This window comes from Epinephelus fuscoguttatus, linkage group LG7, assembly GCF_011397635.1.
Source record: "Epinephelus fuscoguttatus linkage group LG7, E.fuscoguttatus.final_Chr_v1".
Classification (NCBI taxonomy): domain Eukaryota; kingdom Metazoa; phylum Chordata; class Actinopteri; order Perciformes; family Serranidae; genus Epinephelus; species Epinephelus fuscoguttatus.
In genome coordinates this window covers 2,666,688-2,689,677 of record NC_064758.1, presented here as the reverse complement: position 1 = coordinate 2,689,677, position 22,990 = coordinate 2,666,688, and the positions used below count along the sequence as shown (strand labels likewise).

At 42.0% G+C, this 22,990-nt stretch overlaps 2 protein-coding genes across 7 annotated transcripts in view; one reads left to right on the top strand and one right to left on the bottom strand.

Moving 5' to 3' along the window:
* The window catches only part of vps13d (vacuolar protein sorting 13 homolog D), a 396,056-nt gene that overhangs the window by 149,466 nt on the left and 223,600 nt on the right, over positions 1-22,990 (bottom strand). For all 6 annotated transcript variants that reach the window (XM_049581624.1, XM_049581623.1, XM_049581627.1 and 3 more), the window contains exons 17-21: positions 22,099-22,229; positions 21,882-22,014; positions 19,495-21,759; positions 19,238-19,389; positions 8,212-9,264 (exon numbers count right to left, since the gene is read on the bottom strand). In XM_049581624.1, coding sequence (XP_049437581.1) covers positions 8,212-9,264; positions 19,238-19,389; positions 19,495-21,759; positions 21,882-22,014; positions 22,099-22,229 — 3,734 coding nt within the window. The remainder of the gene's footprint in view (positions 1-8,211; positions 9,265-19,237; positions 19,390-19,494; positions 21,760-21,881; positions 22,015-22,098; positions 22,230-22,990) is intronic.
* LOC125892003 (immunoglobulin superfamily member 21-like) overlaps positions 1-22,990 on the top strand; it is a 437,371-nt gene that overhangs the window by 304,158 nt on the left and 110,223 nt on the right. The gene's annotated exons all lie outside the window — the stretch shown is intronic.

Below are 22,990 nucleotides of genomic sequence, written 5' to 3'. Positions count from 1 at the left end.
CTGAATCTAAACTCCATGAGAACGATCCTATCCCACCAGTCACAGCTACGTATTTTCATTCACTGTTGCCTTGTACTGCGTGGTGGCAGTGACAGCCGAATACTGGAGCTTGAGATTCTCTGCGCGAGCCCGAGCCCGGCCCGACCCGGCCGCGGGCCCAAGCGGGAGCCCCCCTCCCTGGGCCTGGTCAGATATGACGTTTTTTTTTTTTTTTTTTTGTTTAAGCTATGATTTGATAATGTTATAGGCTATGTATTGTAGCGACCCTGCAGTAAATGTTCTGTTATAATGTCAATGTTCTGTGAGTTAATGGCATGTTATAACGAAAAACAGCTACAAGTGAGAGGGAATAGTGATAAAGTGGTCAAACTTGGTCAAATCCACAGCCTCAACCCATCCCACACTGTTAGACTGACTCACCAGCAGACATCACTACATGAGGGTATACAGTATTCAGTACTTTGACAAACAAAGTCTGCCATTGTTCTGTTCTTGGCGCAAAGCCAGCATTTATACTTTGTCATACATGTGTGGCTTATTGCAGTCAGGGGCAAACTGATCATTCTTTATGAATTCGGCCCTAAGTTTGTTGTAACTTTATGTGTCATACATAGTGTGGTTTAATTTTATTTTTTTATAGGCTAATACTGTAGCGTCCGCCAGGACGTGTGGAAAGGATGACGCAGTTATTCGGCAAACCACCGTTTATGACTGAACAGTACAGGTTACGGCCGTAACCACGCCAAAACAACCATCAAACAACAACTTAGCTGTAACTCCAACTGTGCACTCCTGCTCTCTCCTCCAGCTCGCTCACCAGCACGCGCACTCACACAGCCCTCATCCAAGTCACACTCGCACCCCACACTTCATTCAATCCCAAACATGCCATTAACTCACAGAACATTGACATTATAACAGAACATTTACTGCAGGGTCGCTACAATACATAGCCTATAACATTATCAAATCATAGCTTAAAAAAAAAAAAGAAAAAAAAACGTCATATCTGACCAGGCCCAGGGAGGGGGGCTCCCGCTTGGGCCCGCGGCCGGGTCGGGCCGGGCTCGGGCTCGCGCAGAGAATCTCAAGCTCCAGTATTCGGCTGTCACTGCCACCACGCAGTACAAGGCAACAGTGAATGAAAATACGTAGCTGTGACTGGTGGGATAGGATCGTTCTCATGGAGTTTAGATTCAGAGTAGAGAGAAAACTTCAGAATGAGTAGGGCATCCTTCAGCCGGCTGTGTGACGTAGTTGAACCATTCATGAAACCGGGATAAGGCGTATACATGCTCCAGTATCCCGGCTTCTATCGGAGTACTCCAGGTGGCAAAACCGGGTTTCTTGAAACCGGGAAAACCGGTTTCTGAATTTGGGATATGGTATTTACATGCACAAACACAAAAACGGGATACTTAAAAAACCCAATCAAAACCGGGATACTGAAGACCTTGTAAACACAGTCAATGACAGCTGCTTGTATGTAGACTAACATAGATTGACACTCATCTTAAAATTGGGCAGACACTTTCAAACTAAGCAGCTGACTGAGACAAACAGCCCCTCCTCTCTCTACCAGCGCTAATGTTACCTGCACACAGTGAATCACATCAGCAGAGAGGGAGCAGGACAGAGGACTGGAGAACAGGTGGACAGGAGGACTGACTGATAAACACTAAACTTCACTCAGTAGTGTCATGTCAGGAATATTATTTATATAGTGACTTTGCTCTTGTAAAAATTACTGTTGCTGCTCTAGAAACAATTTGTTTTATTTAAAATATTGTTATTCTGTTCTGAATTTATTCCTTTCAAATTAATATATTTTCTAAAAAGCAATTATTTAGAAATGAAAAAGAACCGCTAAGAGTACCGATAAAGTACCTAATCAATAAGGAGTATCTATAAAAGTAGTGGTATCGATAAAATCTTAATGATACCCATCCCCACAGGTCAATGCCTTCACCTTTGACCTATGACCACCAAAAACTAACCAGTTCATTGCTGAATCCATTGAACATTTGTGCCACATTTGAAGAAATTCCCTTGAGGTGTTGAAATATCACATTCACAAGCATGGGACGAATGGAAAACCTGAAAACATAATGCCTCTGGCTATGGCTATCGCTGGCTGCTGAGGCATTAAAAGCCAGCAAAATCCTGGAGAAACTGGTTAACAACTTGCATACAATGTTTTTTGATCTACTGATTATTTTGTCATAATTCTCTGGTCACCCTGAGTATTTCTTCTTTACTTTACAAAGGATTTGATATATTTGACTGAAATCTGCCAACGTCAGTGGATCACCAAAGTCAGTAGCAATCATCCTCTGGGCTCTTTAAATTTCTGTACAAAATGTATTAAGTTGAAAGTGAATACTAATACACACATCACGTAGGTGCAGGACTATCAAAAAACAGTGTATGTGAGGATAAAAGTAACTCCAGGCCACACAAAAATAGCGTTTTGTTCCTACTTAGATCTTCATCAGGTCAAAACTTTTTCTTTTTTTGATATGACGAAAATCCAAGTAGGACTGAAACTCTGTCTTTGTTAAACTTGTAAGGTATGGAGTAGGTGTGCAGGTTTTACTTTTTTCCTCATGTTCAAAATGAATATACAATCCATCTATGTGTTGTATGAACTGACGTACTGACAGACTGACATTAAAATTCCCAAGCCATGCAACTGGTGTGACTAATACACAGGAAACAGTACTTTTGGAACTTCCGGTGTAGCGACTGATGGAGTAGGATGCGTCTCTCTGAGCTCCTGCAACAACCTTTAAAAATTCTATTTTAGGCACACTTTTTATATCTTTTTTCGGTGTGTGTTTTCCCCATCACCATAACCTGACCTTAACGCCGACTTTTTGCAGATCAAAATGCCTCCAAAAGCTAAACCTCCTATACAACCATAGCGGCCTGCTTCTCACACAACATCCCCACCTCGTAGTGACTCCCCCTCCTGCCCGGACGGAGCCACAGGCGGCACTCCCCCCTTCGACTTTAAGGCCGAGCTGCTCTCGTCACTCCCCGTCGAGATGGCAGCTATTTTCAAAACCAGCCTTCAAGCAGCCCTGACCGAGAACTTGTCTTGAGTTATCTGGCAGCATTACAAACATCCAGTCTGATGTGCGCACTCTAAAGGACACCGTAAGTGAAATAGAAACATCGCTTTCCACCTGCACTGACGACATTACTACATTGTAGGCTAAAGTGGAGCATCTGTCAGCAGATCTGATAAGACTGGACAATAAATGTGAGGATTTGGAGGTGAGATCTCGGCATAATAACATACGGTTAGTCGAGGATTTTTCCACCTCTTCTACTGCTACAGCTATTTCCTCTCTGCTCAAGGAGGCTTTTAAGTTCGAGAAGGAGCCTCTCGTGGACCGCACTCATCGTACTCTCCAGCCGAAGCCGAAACCCGAAGAGCGCCCTCGCCCCATAATCACTCGTCTACACTATCATATGGACTGTGTGGACATATTGCGCCGAGCCAGGGCCCAGCAATCTGCAGCTGTTTTTGTCTATTCTTTTTTTTCCCTTTTTTTTTCTCCTTCTTGGGGGTCCACATTCAGTCTATTTCTTCTTTCTTTCTAAAAATTTAACATATGGCCACTAATGGTAGTACTGCTGATATCCCACATATTGGGTCTTCTGTGAGATTTTTGAGCTGGTATATTAAAGGGAGTCCAATTAAGAGATCGAGGATATTTGCTCATTTGAAATGTCTTAAAGCTGACCTAGTGTTTCTGCAGGAAACCCACATGCGTACCAAAGATCAGGTCAGACTTAAATGTCCCAGGGTTTCTGAGGTGTTTCATTCAAATTTCTCTATAGCCAGGGGGGTTGCTATTTTAATTGGTAAGTCAGTTCCGTTTTCAGCTTCTAAGGTTATATCAGACAAAAATGGCAGATACTTAATTGTTACCCGTACACTATTCCATGTTCCCATTTTATTAGTTAACATATATGCCCCCAGTTTTCATGATCCACACTTTATGAATAAGCTCTTTGAATGTCTTCCCTCACTGAATAACAACCTCCTTATAATTGGAGGGGATATGAATTGTGTAATTGATCCCAATCTAGACCGCTCTAACCCACGAACTCTGACCCCATCATTAATGTCGAGATCACTTTCAGATTTCATGTCCAAGAATGGTTGCATTGATCCTTGGAGATTTTACAACCCTCACACCAAGGAATATTCCCTCTTTTCACAGATGCATCAGTCTTTCTCTCGGATTGACTATTATTTTATTGATGCTAAACTAATTCCTAAAGTGTTGACTGTTAATTACCACCCTATTGTTATTTCTGACCATGCCCATCTTTCCTTAGATATTCCGTTTTCCTCACAACCCCGGTACTCAACATCTTGGAGGTTCAATACCTTACTTCTTTCAGATGATAAGTTCAATAAATTTATCGCAGCTAAAATTGATGATTTTATCGCTATAAATCAAAATGCTGTGGGAATCATTAAAAGCATGCATACAGGGACAAATCATCTCCTACTCTGCCCATCTGAACAAGTCCCGTAAAGCCAAATTGCAAGAACTCAGTATTAATATAACTAAATGTCAGTCTAGGAGCACTTCCTGGACTCACGACGTTTTGTTGAGGTGCTCTTTGGAAGGGAATCTTTAGACTGAGAAAACAAGGAAGACTCCAAGGCACTCTCAGTTGAACAAAGTTAAAAAGCCTTTATTTTAATGGCTTGGTAACATTTCCCTTTAAAAAAAACTCCGACACGTTTCGGCAATTAAGCCTTCATCAGGGAGTCAAACTCCTTTTTTACTCCCTGATGAAGGGACACGTTTCGGCAATTAAGCCTTCATCAGGGAGTCAAACTCCTTTTTTACTCCCTGATGAAGGCTTAATTGCTGAAACGCGTCAGAGGTTTTTTTAAAGGGAAATGTTACCAAGCCATTAAAATAAAGGCTTTTTAACTCTATTAATATAACTAAATTGGACCAACGACTCGCTACTTGCCCCTCTTCCCAGTTTACTTAAACAACGTCTTGATTTACAGACTGTACTTGATCTCATCACCACTAGTGATGCAGAGCGACTGCTTTTACGATCACGCTCCACATATTATGAACATGGTGATAAGGCAAGCCGGCTCCTGGCTCATCAACTACGTCACCACGTAGCCTCACGTATGATTGAGAATACTGCATAGGGATCCCACCACCATTAATTCTGTTTTTCACTCATTCTATTCGTCTTTATATAAGTCTGAATCTCCACTTGACACCACTGAAATGAATTTGTTCCTAGAAAGCCTCAATTTCCCTGTGATAAACTCAGATGATGCTAAAGAACTTGACTGACCATTAATGGTAGAAGAAATCATTCTTGCCATGAGAAACATGCAAAATACAGTAATAAAGCTCCTGGCCCGGATGGATTTCCAGTTTAATTTTTTAAAAGATTTCAGGATAAACTGTCCCCATTACTGCATGCTGTATAAGGAATTGTTGCAACATGGCACTCTCCCTCCCACTTTAAGGCAAGCCTCCATAAGTCTCCTCTTAAAAAAGCTAAGGATCCAAATCTTACAGACCTCTCTCCTTAATAAATGTGGATGCTAAGATCCTTGCTAAAGCTTTGGCATATCGCCTGGAAAATATTTTACCAACTATTGTTTCACATAAGCAAACTGGATTTGTTAAGGGGCAGCAGCTATTCTTTAATGTCCATACTAATATTATCTACTCTAAAACTACCACAACAACACCTGAAGTAGTGATCTCAGTCGATGCTGAAAAAGGGTTCCACAGGATTGAATGGGACTACTTATTTATTGTACTAAGGAAATTTGGGCTGGGAAATGTATTCATTTCGTGGATACGTCTCCTTTATACATCTCCTCAAGCTAGCATCTCCACCAATGGCATCCAATCCAGTTTTTTCACTCTAACCCGTGGCACCAGACAGGGGTGTCCCCTACCTCCCTGATTGTTCGCACTAGCTATAGAGCCCTTGTCAATCTTTCTGAGGTCCTCATCCACTTTTACTGGGATTTCACGATTGAGCACAGAATTTAAGTTATCACTTTATGCTGATGATTTATTGTTGTATGTCTCAGATCCTGTTCTTTCCATACCAACAATTGTATCTGCTTTTCAGAGATTTGGATCATTCTCAGGCTATAAAGTGAATATCTCTAAAAGTGAATGCTATCCTATCAATGCTTCAGCATCACAGCTCACACAGTCTGATATACCTTTTAAATTGAGCCTGTCCGGCTTTAAGTATCTAGGGATCAATGTAACCAGAACGTTAAACTCTCTTTTTTCTGCTAATTTCTCGCCTTTAATGTCTAAAATTGAATCTGACCTCCAAACATGGGGAAGTTTACCTCTCTCGCTAATTGGAAGAATTTATGCAGTTAAAATGAACATTTTGCCCAAATTCTTATTTTTGTTCCATTGTCTCCCACCTTTACTGCCAAAGCATTTTTTTAAACAATTGATCAAACTATTTCTGACTTCTTATGGTGTGGAAAGGCACCCAGGATCCGCAGATCCACACTTAAGAGATGTAAATTCAACGGTGCTTTATCACTTCCAAATTTCCAACTGTATTATTGGGCAGCACATATCCACAAAATTTTGTTTTGGTTCAAATCAATGGATCCGCCATGGTGTAACTTAGAGGCGCAGTCATGTTTCATCCTCTCTAACTGCTTTACTTACCTCTTCTTTTCCATCCAACCTCTCTGGCGTTACAAATAACGAAGTGGTTAGTTCCACACTTAAAATTTGGTATCAATTTAGGAGGCACTTCAAATTTAAGTCAGCATCTACTTTAGCTCCTTTACTGAGGAATCATTTGTTTCGACCTGCGCTTACAGATTCAACCTTTTTTTGCATGGCATAATCATGGCCTGAAATGTTTTAATGACCTTTACAAGGATGGTATTTTTCGCAGCTTTACAGATCTCTCAGGAGAACTTTATCTCCCTCCCTCTCATCCTTTTTTGATACTTTCAAATTAGACACTGTGCTAAAGATTTGTTCCCAGTTTTTCCCTCCTCACCACCGAGCCTACAGTGGGAAGCCACATCCCACTTCAAAAGTCACTCATCTTTAAAGTTCATAATGAAATTCTGTCTTTTGATTCCTCACCAGTTACTAAAGGCTGCTTGGGAACGAGAACTGGGTCTGAATTTGGAGGATGACTGGTGGGACACTGCTCTTGAAAAAATTTACACAAGCTTAACCTGTGCCCGTCTCACACTTATACAGTTTAAAGTTCTGTTTAGAGTCCATTTTTCCAAAGCTCAACTGTCACAAATCTATCCCAGTATCACCAACAATTGTGACAAATGTCATGCTTCATCCTGCAATTTAACCCATATGTTTTATTCTTGTTCGCAACTTTCTCGCTTCTGGCAGAATTATTTTGATACCATGTCAAAAATACTTTGAATGATCATAAAAGTCTCCCCACATGTCGCCATATTCGGGCTCCCAGAAGACCATAGGTGGTTTACCTCTAATCAATTAGATATTTTAGCTTTTACTTCCTTACTGGCAAGACGCCATCTCCTTCTTCACTGGAAGTCAACTAAAGCTCCCTCTAGCACTCAGTGGCTCAATGACACTATGTCTTTTCTAAAGCTGGAGAAGATCAGATATTCAGTGAAAGGTACCCCACTCTCGCTCTCTGTTTTTTTCTGTCTTTTGGCTTCCTTTTTATTTTTATTTATACTGAGTAGCTTAAACACTTATTCACTTATTCAGTTATTACACACTAGTATCCTTAGTTATTTATTTATTTATTATTCTTTCTCGAATTGTGTATTGTTTCTTGTTTCGCCCGATTACATTCTCGTGGGCCACAAAAGTGAGAAAACATCCTAGGAGGAAGACTGTATGCCTTGCTCTTCATTCATCGAGATGCACAGTATTTCTATTGTATCAATATGTTTATATTTTTAATTGTGATATGGATGTGATGTGATGCTCAATGTAAATATGACATTGGTTCCTGTTTTAATGTGCCTTAACTCCTAATAAAAATATTAACAAAAAAAAGAAAAGAAATAACAGTACTTTTTCTCATATAGTGTCTAAAGCATTTGCTCCTACTGTACATGAATATGTAAGTAAGCCTTCTAACTTGAGTGATATCAGTTGGACAGCTCAGACATTTCAACAAGATGCAACAGGTCCAATGACCTACCTTTAGGTCCACTTTAGTGTTGACAGCCTCTGTTGTGTCCTCCTCACTGATGTCTGGCTCATAGAGAGGATGTCCTGGTTCAGGCTGAGGTGACAGAGCCGCCACCTTGACTGCATGATTATTGGCTGTGGAGCCAATACCAAAGAAGTCCAGGATAACCACCCATGTCTGTAGTGTGATCAAAACATCCAGGCAGTTAAAGTCAACATCCACGCTTCGTCCCACTCTGCCATAGCGTGTTTTGAACTCTGGGTGGTTCTGGTCCACCAGCAGCACATTGATATGAACTAAGGAGTCATCAAAGTCTGGGGGCAGCTGAGGGGAGTGTGTATTGTGGGTAGGAGAGGGAGGTGGAGTGCTAGGACAGTCTGGGTCCCTCTTTGATTTGCGACTGCTAGCTGATGGCGTGCTAGGATGCCTCTGGTAGAGCTGGAAGACATTCTGGGCCTCCTCCATGTGTGCAGGCAGTGAGCGGGGCATATCTGGGTACAGGGCATTGGATGGTGACGGACAGCTCTGGGAAAGGTACTCCTTTGGGCTGAAGATGGAGGGCTTAGGAGCTCCGCGAGACACCATCAAATGTTTGTACTTAGATTCAGGGTTCTGCTCCAGGAGGTCCTCCATTAGCAGTGAGCGCAGAGCCAGTTGAACTGCCAGTAGATGAGGGTGGTCTTTAGTGAAGTCTCCCTCCAGATCTTGGAAGCGCAGACTGACCAAACCCTGAGAGCCCTGGGTCAGGTCAGCACTGAGCTGGACCTGCAATTCTGCCACGTGTAGGGTGACTTTTAGCTGAGTGAATGAGTTGTGAAGAGCAGGTTTGTGAGACTGTAGAGGCAATTGAGAGGAAAGAGACGAGTGGGAAAAGCTGATATGGGAAGGGTCCCTTGCAAAAAGCCCTCCCTGGGGGTCAGGAAAACGGTGAGGTCTGGTGGAGGAAGGAGTTGGTGGAGGTGGTGTGGGCAGTTGGCTGGGTGTGACACATTGCTCCTCAATCAGGGACAAACTGTCCAGTGTCTGGAGGACTTGCTCATACACAGGCTTGCACAGGAACACCTAAAATCAGAGTACCAAATATTGAAACAATTGATAATCAGTCAGTAACCCCTCATCCAAAATGTTGTTCTGGTTCTGCACACCCACTTTGACCATGCTTACATAAGGGTATATGCAGGAATCCTGAGGTTAATTTCAATACCTTTTTAAGACTTTTTTAAGACCTTCCAAAAAAGAACCTTAAGTCCTCATCGCCACTTCAAGCTGTCGTTAGCAGCAACGCATATTTAACTTACTAACAAGTTGTAGTTTGAAATTAAATCTATGGAGCACAAACATACAACAGAACTCAGATAAGATGAGGTGGATTTTTTATTGTCTTTTGTTCCTCTGTTTGTCGCCTGGACGTGCGCTGTTGCGTGATGTCGCACAGGTATGCGCACGGCCCCGAGTGGCAGTCCGAGTGTGCCTACCTACACATTGTTGTTTGTAATAGTCGCGAGGAGGAAAATAAATTATACATTCATGGATACTTTTCGTCGTGGGGCGGCAGTAGCTCAGTCCATAGGGACTTGGGTTGGGAACCAGAGGGTCGCCTGTTCTTGTCTTTCGGACCTGTGTGTAATTGACAAGCAAGAGTGAAAACATTGAATTTCTCCTCAGGGGGATTAATAAAGGAAATAAACTTAAAACTTGAATGCCAAGAAAATTTAATATTTCATAAAATCGCGATTAAGACTTTTTAATACTTTTTAAGGGCCTTAATTTTCCAACGTTTGATTCATTAACCTTTATTACTTTTTAAGCCCCCGCGAACACCCTGTTACATGCACACTAATATTGCACAGTTATTCTGAATATAAATAATATGACAATATTTTGAACTTAAAACACATCACCTAAACAGCATATTCTGTTTGGATAATCCAGATTAGGCCTTTGTCTGAATGTGCTATTTTCTGATTAAGATGTGTGATATGATGGTGATACTCAGGTTTAAGGAACATTCTTTGGGCATGTATACAGCACATTCATAATAAGTGTGGCTCTTCCCACTCTTTTCCCACGTCTAGCATTTAGCACCATGGCTGAAGGGTTTGAGCTGTCCTCTAGAGTGGGCAATATGGCCCGAAAATAATATGATATTTCAGGGTATTTTTGCGATAACAATAGTCTTGTCGACATGAAAAATTAGTTTAAAAAAGGTGGCTGTATCAATATCGGTTATCTTGTCAAATGAGTTGTTACATATTAGCATTTAGGATATTGGCAAAAAATCTAATATTGTGCATCCCCAGCAGAAACTGTTGATTTTCACAACAATAGCTAAACAGATATTTTATGGAGCTTTTTTCCTGTCTTTATTCAAGAGAGTGGTTTATCAGTTTGAGAGCGTTATTTATTGATTTCACGTTCAGATTTTGGAATATTGTCCCTCAAAACCCCTTCGCACCCAAATAGGGAATGGGCACAGTGACGTCACCATGGACGTCGCCGCCATGTTGATGGCTACGGGCAGCAGTAATCAAACGCAGTAGTTGAGTCGCACCGAGTGGAGAAAGCGAGGGAAAAGATGTTAAGATGCCAGAAAGGAAAGGGAATTTACCGGGATACTTTGAACCACGAAGCCAGGGACCGGTATATGGAGAAAATGAACGCTATAAATGGTTTGGACCTAGCCTTGGACCAAAACGTCTTGAAAACAAACCCCGTTTTTCATTTGGGGGTTCCCGGTCTAGACCGATTCACGTCTCCATAAACGTTCAAATCAAACATGTAATGTACTCACCTCATAGGCACAGATGTTAGGAAGGTCTGTGGATATTCTCATTTATCCAGGTCAATTCCAGTTCTCAAAGAGAACTGATGAAGCCGCTTGGATAAGAGGCGAAACGTCTTCTAGACAAAATCAAAGTCCAGTTGCCTACGATTTAATTGTTGCCAAAATGTTAGGAAGGTGTACAGGGAGTTGCCATGTGTTTGTATATTCGTTATCGTTCAATAAACATGCATTTTTATCTCGGATGTCTGAAATTTTCTTCACCCTTTCTTCGTCTGGCAACCCCCCGTACACCTCGGTGCCTATGAGGTAAGTACATTACATGTTTGATTTGAACGTTTATGGAGACGTGAATCGGTCTAGACCGGGAACTCCCAAACAAAAAACGGGATTCGTTTTCAAGGCGTTCTGGTCCAAGGCTAGATCCAAACCATTTATAGCGTTCATTTTCTCCATATACCGGTCCCTGGCTTCGTGGTTCAATGTATCCCGGTAAATTCCCTTTCCTTTCTGGCATCTTAACATCTTTTTCCTCGCTTTCTCCACTCGATGCAACTCAACTACGGCGACGTCCATGGTGATGTCACTGTGCCCATTCCCTATAGCCTCTGCTTGCGCTTAGATCTACTCTGTTTCTGCTCAGACTGTGTGCTCGCACTCAGATACAATGTTGCTTGCACAGATTTCCTGCTCCTGCTTCAGCTCTTCTCCTCGCACTCAAGCTGCTTCTGTGCACTCGTGGAATTTCTGCTCTCAGATTTCTGCCTTGTGCTTGGATTTTTTTGTGTAACAACCCTTTCAAAATCCCCCAACCAATAAAATGCCAGGTTTATTGTTGACCATAGAAATGATCCTTGCCTCCCTGCGGGCGCGCTTGCTTTAATTTTAGAGCGTCCCGTCAGGGCAGATAGTCTTTAACTGGGTTCATCCACTCCATCATACTGCTTCCATTCAGACTGCAGCCAAGATAGCGTATGTATTGCCCCAATGCTAGTTTGTGCATATTCAATACGTACCTTGTAACCTTTTGCAAGCACTGGTTGCTTGTAAAACCGGTCGGAGGGAGAACTACATGCGGTTCATGGAAGCTAACGCTTTGGCTAACAACCACTGCGCATGGAGGCTGCAAATTTGGAGAAATTATCCAATATGAGGTAAGTTGTGCTAAGATAAAAATATGTACCAGCTTACTGTTTGCTTCTACAGCTGACATATTGGAATAGACTTCATGTGACGAAAATGTTTTTTATGCTAGATTCATCCATAACGGCTACATTCGGCCATGATGGCAGCATATAATTAATGCTGTATTAAGATGGATTTCAGCACTCACGTGCATTTTCTTTGGGAAATGCCACTCTAGATAATCTATAATCATTATAAAAATAGCATGCTGGGATATAAATGCAAGTTCTGTGCTTTTTCGTAAGACACAACAAAATGAATGTATCAGTATTCTATGGGAAGCAACCAGGTGGACTTCAAACAAGGGTTCCACCAGTCGAAAGAGACGACAGCTGTCTTAGTGACAGTGGGGATAGTGATGAAGACTACACTCCTACACCAGTTGAAGAAAACAGCAGTAATAAGGGCATCAGCACTATCCACTAAGCTACTGATGTCCCTATTACTGCCATTTTCATCACCTGGTCTAGGAGTGTAGTCTGTACATAGCATGCATAGGCCCCATGCACAGAGGCGCCACCTCGCTGCAGTGGTAGAGGGCTCAAGCCCAGCCTGCAGCCTGTGTCATTCCCCCATTCTCTTTTCCCCCCAATTCATGCTGTCCTAAAGCAAAAGGCCAAATAAATAATCTTTTGTTGTTTACATATGGCCATATATTTGTGAATGTAACCATGTGTGAATGATGTGTATATAATGTAGTTAAAAATGTCTGCACTTTTCTATTGTGATTTCTTTTTTTTTCTACACCAGGTGATGAAAGCAGCAGTAGTGAGAGTACTGACAACAGGAGCAGCAGTGATGGAGACTCCGATGGAAATCACAATGCACTTCCAAGCACCAGTGTTCGAAGTGAAAAGCTTGAGCTCTGTTTCACACTGGATTATAATAGTTGGTGTTATAGTCAGGACATTGAAAATAATTGTGTGGCATCAATAAAATCTACGTACCTGAGATGGGAAAATGTGTTTTATTACTGTTTTTTACCATTTATGCCTGTTGTCGCTAATTTGCATCATACCTAAATGTATATCTATTCTATGTGCTATAGACAAATTAACAATCTCCACTTAATTTAGTATCAGCTTGAAAGCAAAAGCACATATAATTATTCTTTTTATATAATTGTAAATAAATTCAGGCGTCAAAGGGATAAAGGGACTGTTAATTTACACATGCCCATATTTTTTAATATAATAGCCGCATAGAACATATATTTATATTTATATATATATGTACACAAAGTGGAAACCGCTTATAGTGATCACTTCCATCCAGGTCAAATTGATCACTATAAGCAGATAATTATTATAACCGATTTTTTTTTGTTTGTTTTTCTGAATTTCTCATGCAAATTAGCATCTAATTGATATCTGTATATTTGTTACATGAATATAAAGCAATGAAACAGGCAACTTCACTATTTACTCAATGTTATTGACTGTTTCAAAATACAGAACAGCTGTTTCAAACGCTTGTAACGGCCTGCTCACTGGCCTCTCCAAACGGGCTGTAAGACAGTTGCAGTACATCCAGAATGCTGCTGCTCGGGACCTGACCAGAACCAGGAAGTATGAGCACATTAGTCCTGTGCTCAGGTCTCTACACTGGCTTCCTGTGGCTCAGAGAATAGACTTTAAAGCAGCTCTGCTTGTGTACAAGTCTCTCCACGGCCTAGCACCAAAGTACATCTCTGACATGTTAGTGCCATATGAACCATCTCGGACTCTGAGGACCTCAGGGACCGGCCTCCTGCTGGTGCCCAGAGTCAGGACTAAACATGGGGAATCAGGATTCCAGTTTTATGCAGCTAAAATCTGGAACAGTCTTTCTGAAGATGTGAGACAGGCCTCTACTCTGACAATGTTCAAATCTAGGCTCAAAACAGCTCTATTTCACTGTGCATATGACTGAAAGGATCTTATCTGCACTCTTCTCTTTTAAAGTTCATTTTATAATGATTATTTATGTTTTTATTTTGTATTGTGATTTTAATGCATTTTCTTGTTCTGTAAAGCACTTTGAATTACTTTGTGTGCGAATTGTGCTCTACAAAAAAACTTGCCTTGCCTTGCATGGCCTTGTTTCGCTGCTGCATTTTGTTGGCTCGTTTTTGGACGTTTTTCATAAGTATCAGTGAGACTAGGTTTTTCATTGAGAGAAAATTACTTTTTCCTTTTCCTTTCTCCGTCATGATTTCAATTTGCATGCCGGCCTCAGGTCACCAGCTGGCAACTGACGGTTGTGTGTTAGGTTAGCGCTGCAGCAAGAAAGTTGAACCAGAAACCAGGAGAGACAAGAACATTACTAGGAAGAAAGAGGACATTTCTCTTTCTTTGATAACAAGTAAAGTTAGGCGTTGCTGACGGCTTCCAGACTCAAAAGAGAAAAGAAATGGATGAGGAGAGCCAGTGGTAGCGAGAAAGCCGGTGAATGAGAGGAATATTCATGTGACAAATATACAAATGTCAATTAATGTCATATATATATATATATATATATATACAGTACAGGCCAAAAGTTTGGACACACCTTCTCATTCAATGCGTTTTCTTTATTTTCATGACTATTTACATTGTAGATTCTCACTGAAGGCATCAAAACTATGAATGAACACATGTGGAGTTATGTACTTAACAAAAAAAGGTGAAATAACTGAAAACATGTTTTATATTCTAGTTTCTTCAAAATAGCCACCCTTTGCTCTGATTACTGCTTTGCACACTCTTGGCATTCTCTCCATGAGCTTCAAGAGGTAGTCACCTGAAATGGTTTTCCAACAGTCTTGAAGGAGTTCCCAGAGGTGTTTAGCACTTGTTGGCCCCTTTGCCTTCACTCTGCGGTCCAGCTCACCCCAAACCATCTGGATTGGGTTCAGGTCCGGTGACTGTGGAGGCCAGGTCATCTGCCGCAGCACTCCATCACTCTCCTTCTTGCTCAAATAGCCCTTACACAGCCTGGAGGTGTGTTTGGAGTCATTGCCCTGTTGAAAAATAAATGATCGTCCAACTAAACGCAAACCGGATGGGATGGCATGTCGCTGCAGGATGCTGTGGTAGCCATGCTGGTTCAGTGTGCCTTCAATTTTGAATAAATCCCCAACAGTGTCACCAGCAAAATACCCCCACACCATCACACCTCCTCCTCCATGCTTCACAGTGGGAACCAGGCATGTGGAATCCATCCGTTCACCTTTTCTGCGTCTCACAAAGACACGGCGGTTGGAACCTAAGATCTCAAATTTGGACTCATCAGACCAAAGCACAGATTTCCACTGGTCTAATGTCCATTCCTTGTGTTTCTTGTCCCAAACAAATCTCTTCTGCTTGTTGCCTCTCCTTAGCAGTGGTTTCCTAGCAGCTATTTGACCATGAAGGCCTGATTCGCGCAGTCTCCTCTTAACAGTTGTTCTAGAGATGGGTCTGCTGCTAGAACTCTGTGTGGCATTCATCTGCTCTCTGATCTGAGCTGCTGTTAACTTGCGATTTCTGAGGCTGGTGACTCGGATGAACTTATCCTCAGAAGCAGAGGTGACTCTTGGTCTTCCTTTCCTGGGTCGGTCCTCATGTGTGCCAGTTTCGTTGTAGCGCTTGATGGTTGTGCGACTCCACTTGGGGACACATTTAAAGTTTTTGCAATTTTCCGGACTGACTGACCTTCATTTCTTAAAGTAATGATGGCCACTCGTTTTTCTTTAGTTAGCTGATTGGTTCTTGCCATAATATGAATTTTAACAGTTGTCCAATAGGGCTGTCGGCTGTGTATTAACCTGACTTCTGCACAACACAACTGATGGTCCCAACCCCATTGATAAAGCAAGAAATTCCACTAATTAACCCTGATAAGGCACACCTGTGAAGTGAAAACCATTTCAGGTGACTACCTCTTGAAGCTCATGGAGAGAATGCCAAGAGTGTGCAAAGCAGTAATCAGAGAAAAGGGTGGCTATTTTCGAAGAAACTAGAATATAAAACATGTTTTCAGTTATTTCACCTTTTTTTGTTAAGTACATAACTCCACATGTGTTCATTCATAGTTTTGATGCCTTCAGTGAGAATCTACAATGTAAATAGTCATGAAAATAAAGAAAACGCATTGAATGAGAAGGTGTGTCCAAACTTTTGGCCTGTACTGTATATATATATATATATATATATATATGTACACACACACACACACACACACACACATATATATATATATATATATACATATATATACACACACACACACACACACATATATATACACACATGTACAGTCCCTGACAAAAGTCTTGTCACTTATCCTAGTTGTAGGAACAACAAATAATAACCTGACTTGTAGTTGATCAATTGGAATCAGAAATAGCTTATATGAAAGGCAAAGGCCTTTAGATTATGCTTATTATACCAAAATAAAGTTGTGTGTCATTCACTGAGTTTTGAGTTCACTGAGTTCTCTGAGTTTTAACTGGGACAGAAAGGTCAGATTTTGCTTGGACAAAAGTCTTGTCGTGTCTTTCAACGATTCAACCAATCACAGATTAGAGCTCCACCTGTGACATATACTCTAATTAACACATTCCCAGGTGTGTATAAAAAGAACCCCAGCACACCAGACCTTCATGTGAAGTGCAGCCTGACCAATGACAACAAAGATTCAACCACAGACCAAAGTGCTGATCATCAAGAGCCTGAAGACCAAGTCTGCTGCTGAGGTGGCAGACATCTTCAGTGTATCCAAACGTCAAGTGGAGAGGATAAAAAAAAGATTTGAAGAAACTGGTGACGTTCATGACAAGCCCAGGTCAGGCAGACCCCGTAAGACAACTGTTAGAGAGGACCGTTTGTTGCTTCGGCAGTCCCAGTCCTGGTCACCAGAAACCCCTGTATCTACCAGAACAGTTTGTCGAATTCTCTCACGCAATGGTCTCCATGGCCGAATTACTGCTCACAAACCAGCATTAAACAGAAGACAATAAAAGAATCGTGTTGCATTTGCCAAGGCCCACAGCTTGCAGAAAGGATGGACAATGGCAAAGTGGCAGAAGGTCGATTTTTCTGATGAATCATCCATTGAACTGCATCCCAATCACCGCAAATACTGCAGAAGACCTGTTGGAACCCGCATGAACCCAAGATTCACCCAGAAAACAGTCAAGTTTGGTGGAGGAAAAATCATGGTTTGGGGTTACATCCAATATGGGGGTGTGCAAGAGATCTGCAGAGTGGATGGCAACATCAACAGCCTGAAGTATCAAGAGGTTCTCGCTGCCCATTACATTCCAAACCACAAGAGAGGGCAAATTCTTCAGCAGGATGGTGCTCCTTCTCATACTTCAGCCTCCACATCAAAGTTCCTGAAAGTGAAGAAGGTCAAGGTGCTCCAGGATTGGCCAGCCCAATCACCAGACATGAACATTATTGAGCATGTCTGGGGTAAGATGAAGGAGAAGGCTTGGAAGATGAAACCAAAGAATCTTGATGCTTTCTTTGCCATTCCAGATGACTTCATCAATAAGTTATTTGAGTCATTGCCGAGACATATGGATGCAGTCCTCCAAGCTTATGGGAGTCATACACGATATTAATTATTCTTCCCAAGGCATCATGACTTTATGTTCTCATGTTATTGGAGCATGTTTGTGTATTCAAAATAAAATATCATTTCTACAGTACATTATTTTTGTATGCGACAAGACTTTTGTCCAAGCAAGATCTGACCTTTCTGTTATTAAATTAAATGATAAAACTCAGTGAATGACACACAACTTTATTTTGGTATAATAAGCATAATCTAGAGGCCTTTGCCTTTCATATAAGCCATTTCTGATTCCAATTGATCAACTACAAGTCAAGTTATTATTTGTTGTTCCTACAACTTACATAATAGTTAGTCTTGGATAAGCGACAAGACTTTTGTCAGGGACTGTACATGTATGTATACAATAAACCTGGCGTTCTGTTGGTTGGGGGATTTTGACAGGGTTGTTACACAAAAAAATCCTAGAGCAGGGCAGAAATCTGAGAGCAGAAATTCCACGAGTGGTTAAGTAGAGGAGGTTCAAGACTCACCTTTTTAATTTAGCTTTTAACTGATTTCTTTTACTCTTTTAATTCTTCTATTATATGTTCTTTTTACTTTCTAATGCTTTTAAATGATTTATTTTTAAATCTTTATGCATTTTAGTTTCTAAATCTTCATTTATTTATTTATTTATTTATATTATTTTAATCTTTAACTCTTTAATTTTTCCTAATTTCCACACCATGTGTGGAGTCCACCCCGGTCTGTCTGGGTCGGGGTGGTCTCTGTGGCAGCGCTCCCTGTGGCTGTGGGCTGTAGCGCCTCTCAGTGTGGATGGCTCCCCATAGGTGGTTCTTTCCTCACCTGGTTCCTTAGTGCCCAGCCATGTTATTGACTATATTGACTGTGTGTGTGTGTGTGTGTGTGTGTGTGTTTATATGTGGGGGTGAGAGGGGCGGGTTTTCAATATGTATGTATTATTTTTGTTTGTTTTTATTCTGTGAAGCACTTTGTGCTGCATTTTTAATGTATGAAAAGTGCTATACAAATAAAGTTTGACTGAATGATTGATTGAGTGCACAAAAGCAGCTTGAGCGCAAGTAGAAGAGCTGAAGCTGGAGCAGGATATCTGTGATAGCAACATTGTATCTGAGTGCGAGCACACAGTTTGAGCAGAAACAGAGTAGATCTAAGCGCAAGCAGAGGCTATTTGAGTGCAAGGGCAGGGTTTTGAAGGACAATATTCCAAAATCTGAACCTGAAATCAATAAATAATGCTCTCAAACTTATATACCACTCTCTTGAATAAAGATAGGAAAAAAGCTCCATAATATTTAGAATGGTTAAGTAGAGGAGGTTCGAATTGAATGGATGTGAATGACAACACTATTTGTGTTAAAAAGAGTAATGGGGCAGTTGAGTGAGAGTATGACCCGATTCTGTTGTACTGATGGAAATGTTGTTCAAGTTTGCCACAGTATAAATACTGCTGGTATGTGACTCATGGACATTACTTAAATACCATTTTACATTTAAGAATTTACAGTATAATGTGATATATACCTGAACAGGGTTGACAAATTTGCCCTTGATTCTCAGTAACCCTGTGCTCCTGCAGGGCTCCTCTACGGTGAGGAAGGTAAACTGGATGTCTTCACCAATAGGAACTTTCTCCAGGGTGAACAGTATTGTAGTGTCTTTGAGTATATGGAAAGCTGAGGAAAAAAAAAATAGTTATGGAAGTTTGTGCCACAAGCTGCATATAAAACGTAAACTTGCATGATCTGCATTACTGAACACTAAATTTGTAACATTCTCACCTTTTCCTCGGCTAAGGGACTCAAAGAAGTCATGACGCGTGAACTGTGGTTCGTCCTGGTTGATGCTCCCATTGCGAGATGGTGACATGCTGCCAGCCTTATCTCCTCTGGATGCCCTCTTCAAAACCAAATGACCCATGTTGACTGAATAGAGTCGAATATCCTTCACCAACACCTGCAACCTCTCTCCTTCAGAGTCTTGCCCAGTTACAAAATTCTGGATGATTATGCTTCCCAGGTGACCTACTAATAGCTCAGGGTGTCCAGGTTTACGGGGAATAGACACAACTGGTGATTCAATGCTGATATTAAGAGTCAGCTTCACCAAGAATGTGTCCAAGGTGGATTCAGGTTCCTCCATTGGAAGATCTTCCTCATCCTCAAATGGATAAGCCCAGCTCTGACTCTGAGCTCGAGTTCTCCGTGAGGGAGTCTCAAAGAGCGAAACCATACCACTGTACTCTGCAGTCTTGGTGGCTAGAACGGTTGACACTTTGGTGGCAGCACTTTTCAGCATGGAGCGGAAATTGTCCTCTACCTCATTGGCAGATAGACCCAGCTCCTTCAGGAACTTGGCTGAGTGGTTGTAGTGCAAGGATGCCATGTGAAGTTGCAAGGAACACTCCCCTTGGGATTCCTCTGTGAGGCAAAAATTCAAAGCCTCTGAGGGAGAATCTCCTGTGTCAGCAAGGAATGTTAATCCACCAAGAGTTGAGGAACTCTCCTCAACACAACCAATGCTGACCACAAATTGGCTTCGACCTCCTTCCTGGGTCAGGTCCACCAACTGCATGGACCCAAGTGAACCATTGATGTCCAACCGGCTGCCCATTGACACATTGACCTTGGTGCCAGTTATGCTGGCTGTGGCAATCTTCAACCCTTTCTTCTCAGTACCCAGGACAGTGCCCGTGGACACGGTCCGAAGGAGAAGCAGGTTAAGACGGTGGATCTCCACAGTCAGTTCTTTGCTCTGGTCATAGGTGGCCTGATATGTCCCCTCCTCTTCCTCGCTGCAAGGCTGTGTTGGATGTTGCTGCACTAATGAGGTGCTTTCTTCTTTGGGGAAAGACTTCTGGAGGAACTTTAGTAGCTCCACCATGGTCTCAGGGTTGAGAATTATGTCCAAGTTATTGACCTGCATGCTTGTCACCTGAAGAGAGCTGTCCAGGTTCATGGAGGGGCAGTCCGAGCTCACAAACTGGTACTCAAGCTTAATTAGGGCCTCCTGGTCTTTGAAAAAGGAACTGAAGGGTGAGAGTCTATCCATGGGCATGACAGAGGATGTCTCACTAAAACCTTGATGCTCAGGAGACCTACCATCAGACGATACAGGGGATGAAGCCTGGCTCTCTCGGAGGCTACCTGTGGGTATGTCAAAACTGAGATTCTTATGAGAAGCCACAAGGAGGTCGAAGTCTGAGCCATAGGTCTGTAAGGTGTCCACCAGCAGAAGACCATGGACAGTCAGAGACACTTCAGCATCATACGGTCGCTTGACAAAATGAGCATTTGTGCCAAATACCTTGAGAACAGATATATAGCGGCCATCACTTTCTACACCAAGCTGCATGTAGTTGATGTTGAATTCAGCTAATAGCAGACGGGATTCCACCAGGACTTCACGTGTGTGCTGCTCTAAAGTCATCACACTCTGGGTCAGGTTCTTAGCTGAACCTTGCTGCTTCCAGGAGCTATCCTCCCTCTGAAAGATCTTGTCATGGCGAAGGGTAAGGGGGTCAGGAGACCTTATACCTGGGCCTCTCTCTTGGCTTTTGTCCCCTTCACTCACAGATGGACTGCTTAGCCTAGCCAGACAACTCCTCAGGGCGGTCATCTTCTCAAGGTTGATATGTACCTTGAGGTCTGGTAGAGTTCCTGACAGCACAGCCCCGGGGAGCTGGGGGTCTGATGTGTAGCGCAGTCTCTGCTCAAGCTGCAGCAGCACATTAAACTTCTCCACCACATGAGTAGGCCCTACCTCACTCTCTTGAAGGTGTTTCCAGTTGTCCTTACAGCGACCAACCATTATCTGCAGGTCCTTAAAGGACAAGGAGTATTTTTCATAAAGCTTTCGGCTGTAGGCCTGTGTACTTTCAGGGGATCTGAGGCTGGCAAGTTCAGGACCTTTGAGCTGTTCTTTTAAAAGCACATCCATTTCAGGTGGTGGAGACTCTGGTGGGGTGGCAAGTGGTGTCTGGTACTCATCATCACTCATGTCTTCCCTTTCAGGTAGAGTAGCTTTTGAGCTGGCCTTAGTCTCATCTTCAAAGAAAATGAACGACAATAGGTATGAGCTAAGTTAGAAACCTCATTCGGCAAAATAGTAAAGATATTTGGGAATAATGTCCTTTTTATCTATTTGGTAAAATGGATGCCTGTTTTACCTTCAGAGTTTGTAAGGAGAATCCTTCCTAAATCAACAACAACTAGCATTGGGTCCTCTGACTGGAAGTCATCAGGGAAAATAACCTGGGGTGCACAGATGTCCAATTTCATGGTCCAACGCTTACTGTTTTCCTACAAAGCAAAAACATCAGTAGTTTTTAGATACGATTCAACTGTCAGTCATCAGTATGTCACTATCCAATGAATCTCTCTTACAATAAACTCTCCCACAAGTAGCTGATCAATGGTTTGTCTGATCTCTGCCTTGGTCTGCATCTTCAGCTTGTTGTACTGCCTCCTAGCAGCCTCTGCCACCCTCAGCTCCAGCTCTGACTGATAGCCAAAACCTGTAGATAAGAGTTATGTTTCAAATACAGGAATCTGCTGCTATTCAAAAAAGTATCAGGAGAAAATGAGAAAATCTATGAGTACTACATGGTTTGAAATAACCTAGAACGTTGTTTCTTTGAGTGGTGGTGACAGATTTTACAGACTTCTATAACTTAGGAGACTGATCACACAACTAAATGTATTTGTTGATGATAATAATTGTTATCAAATTTAGGGAGAAGGTTATTCTATGTTCTCTATTCTTTGTCACAATCCATAAGGGGACGTTAATCTGGGTCTGAGATATTCGCTAAAATGAGCTTATTAGTATTGGACCATTTTCTGGTTGACCTATTACATCCCAGACCAAACAATCAACAAGCAAGTTAGCTATGGTTACCTAGTGGCAAACTGGTACCATAGTGGACAACTTAACAGCTCTGTAGATTTTGACATTTTATTACCAGCTTCCTCTTCTATTATGCATTTGTTATGCATTGATGTGACCCAGATGTGAGAGGGCAATGGCACTGTTTGTTCGCTGCTTCTCCGTCAGGATAAAGCCTATTTTTTCTCAGTACTAAGAGCAACCTTTTGGCCGACTAGCCTGGTAAGCTCTATTTCTCTTCTGATTCTACAAACCACTACCTGGATCACCAATCGCTGTGTTTAGTTGCTGTGTTTACCTACCTGCTGACACACCTGAAACACAGGCTTTGTTTCACTGATCCGCCAGCACACCTCTGCTCTTTACTTTATCCTCCCGGGTTTAATCTAA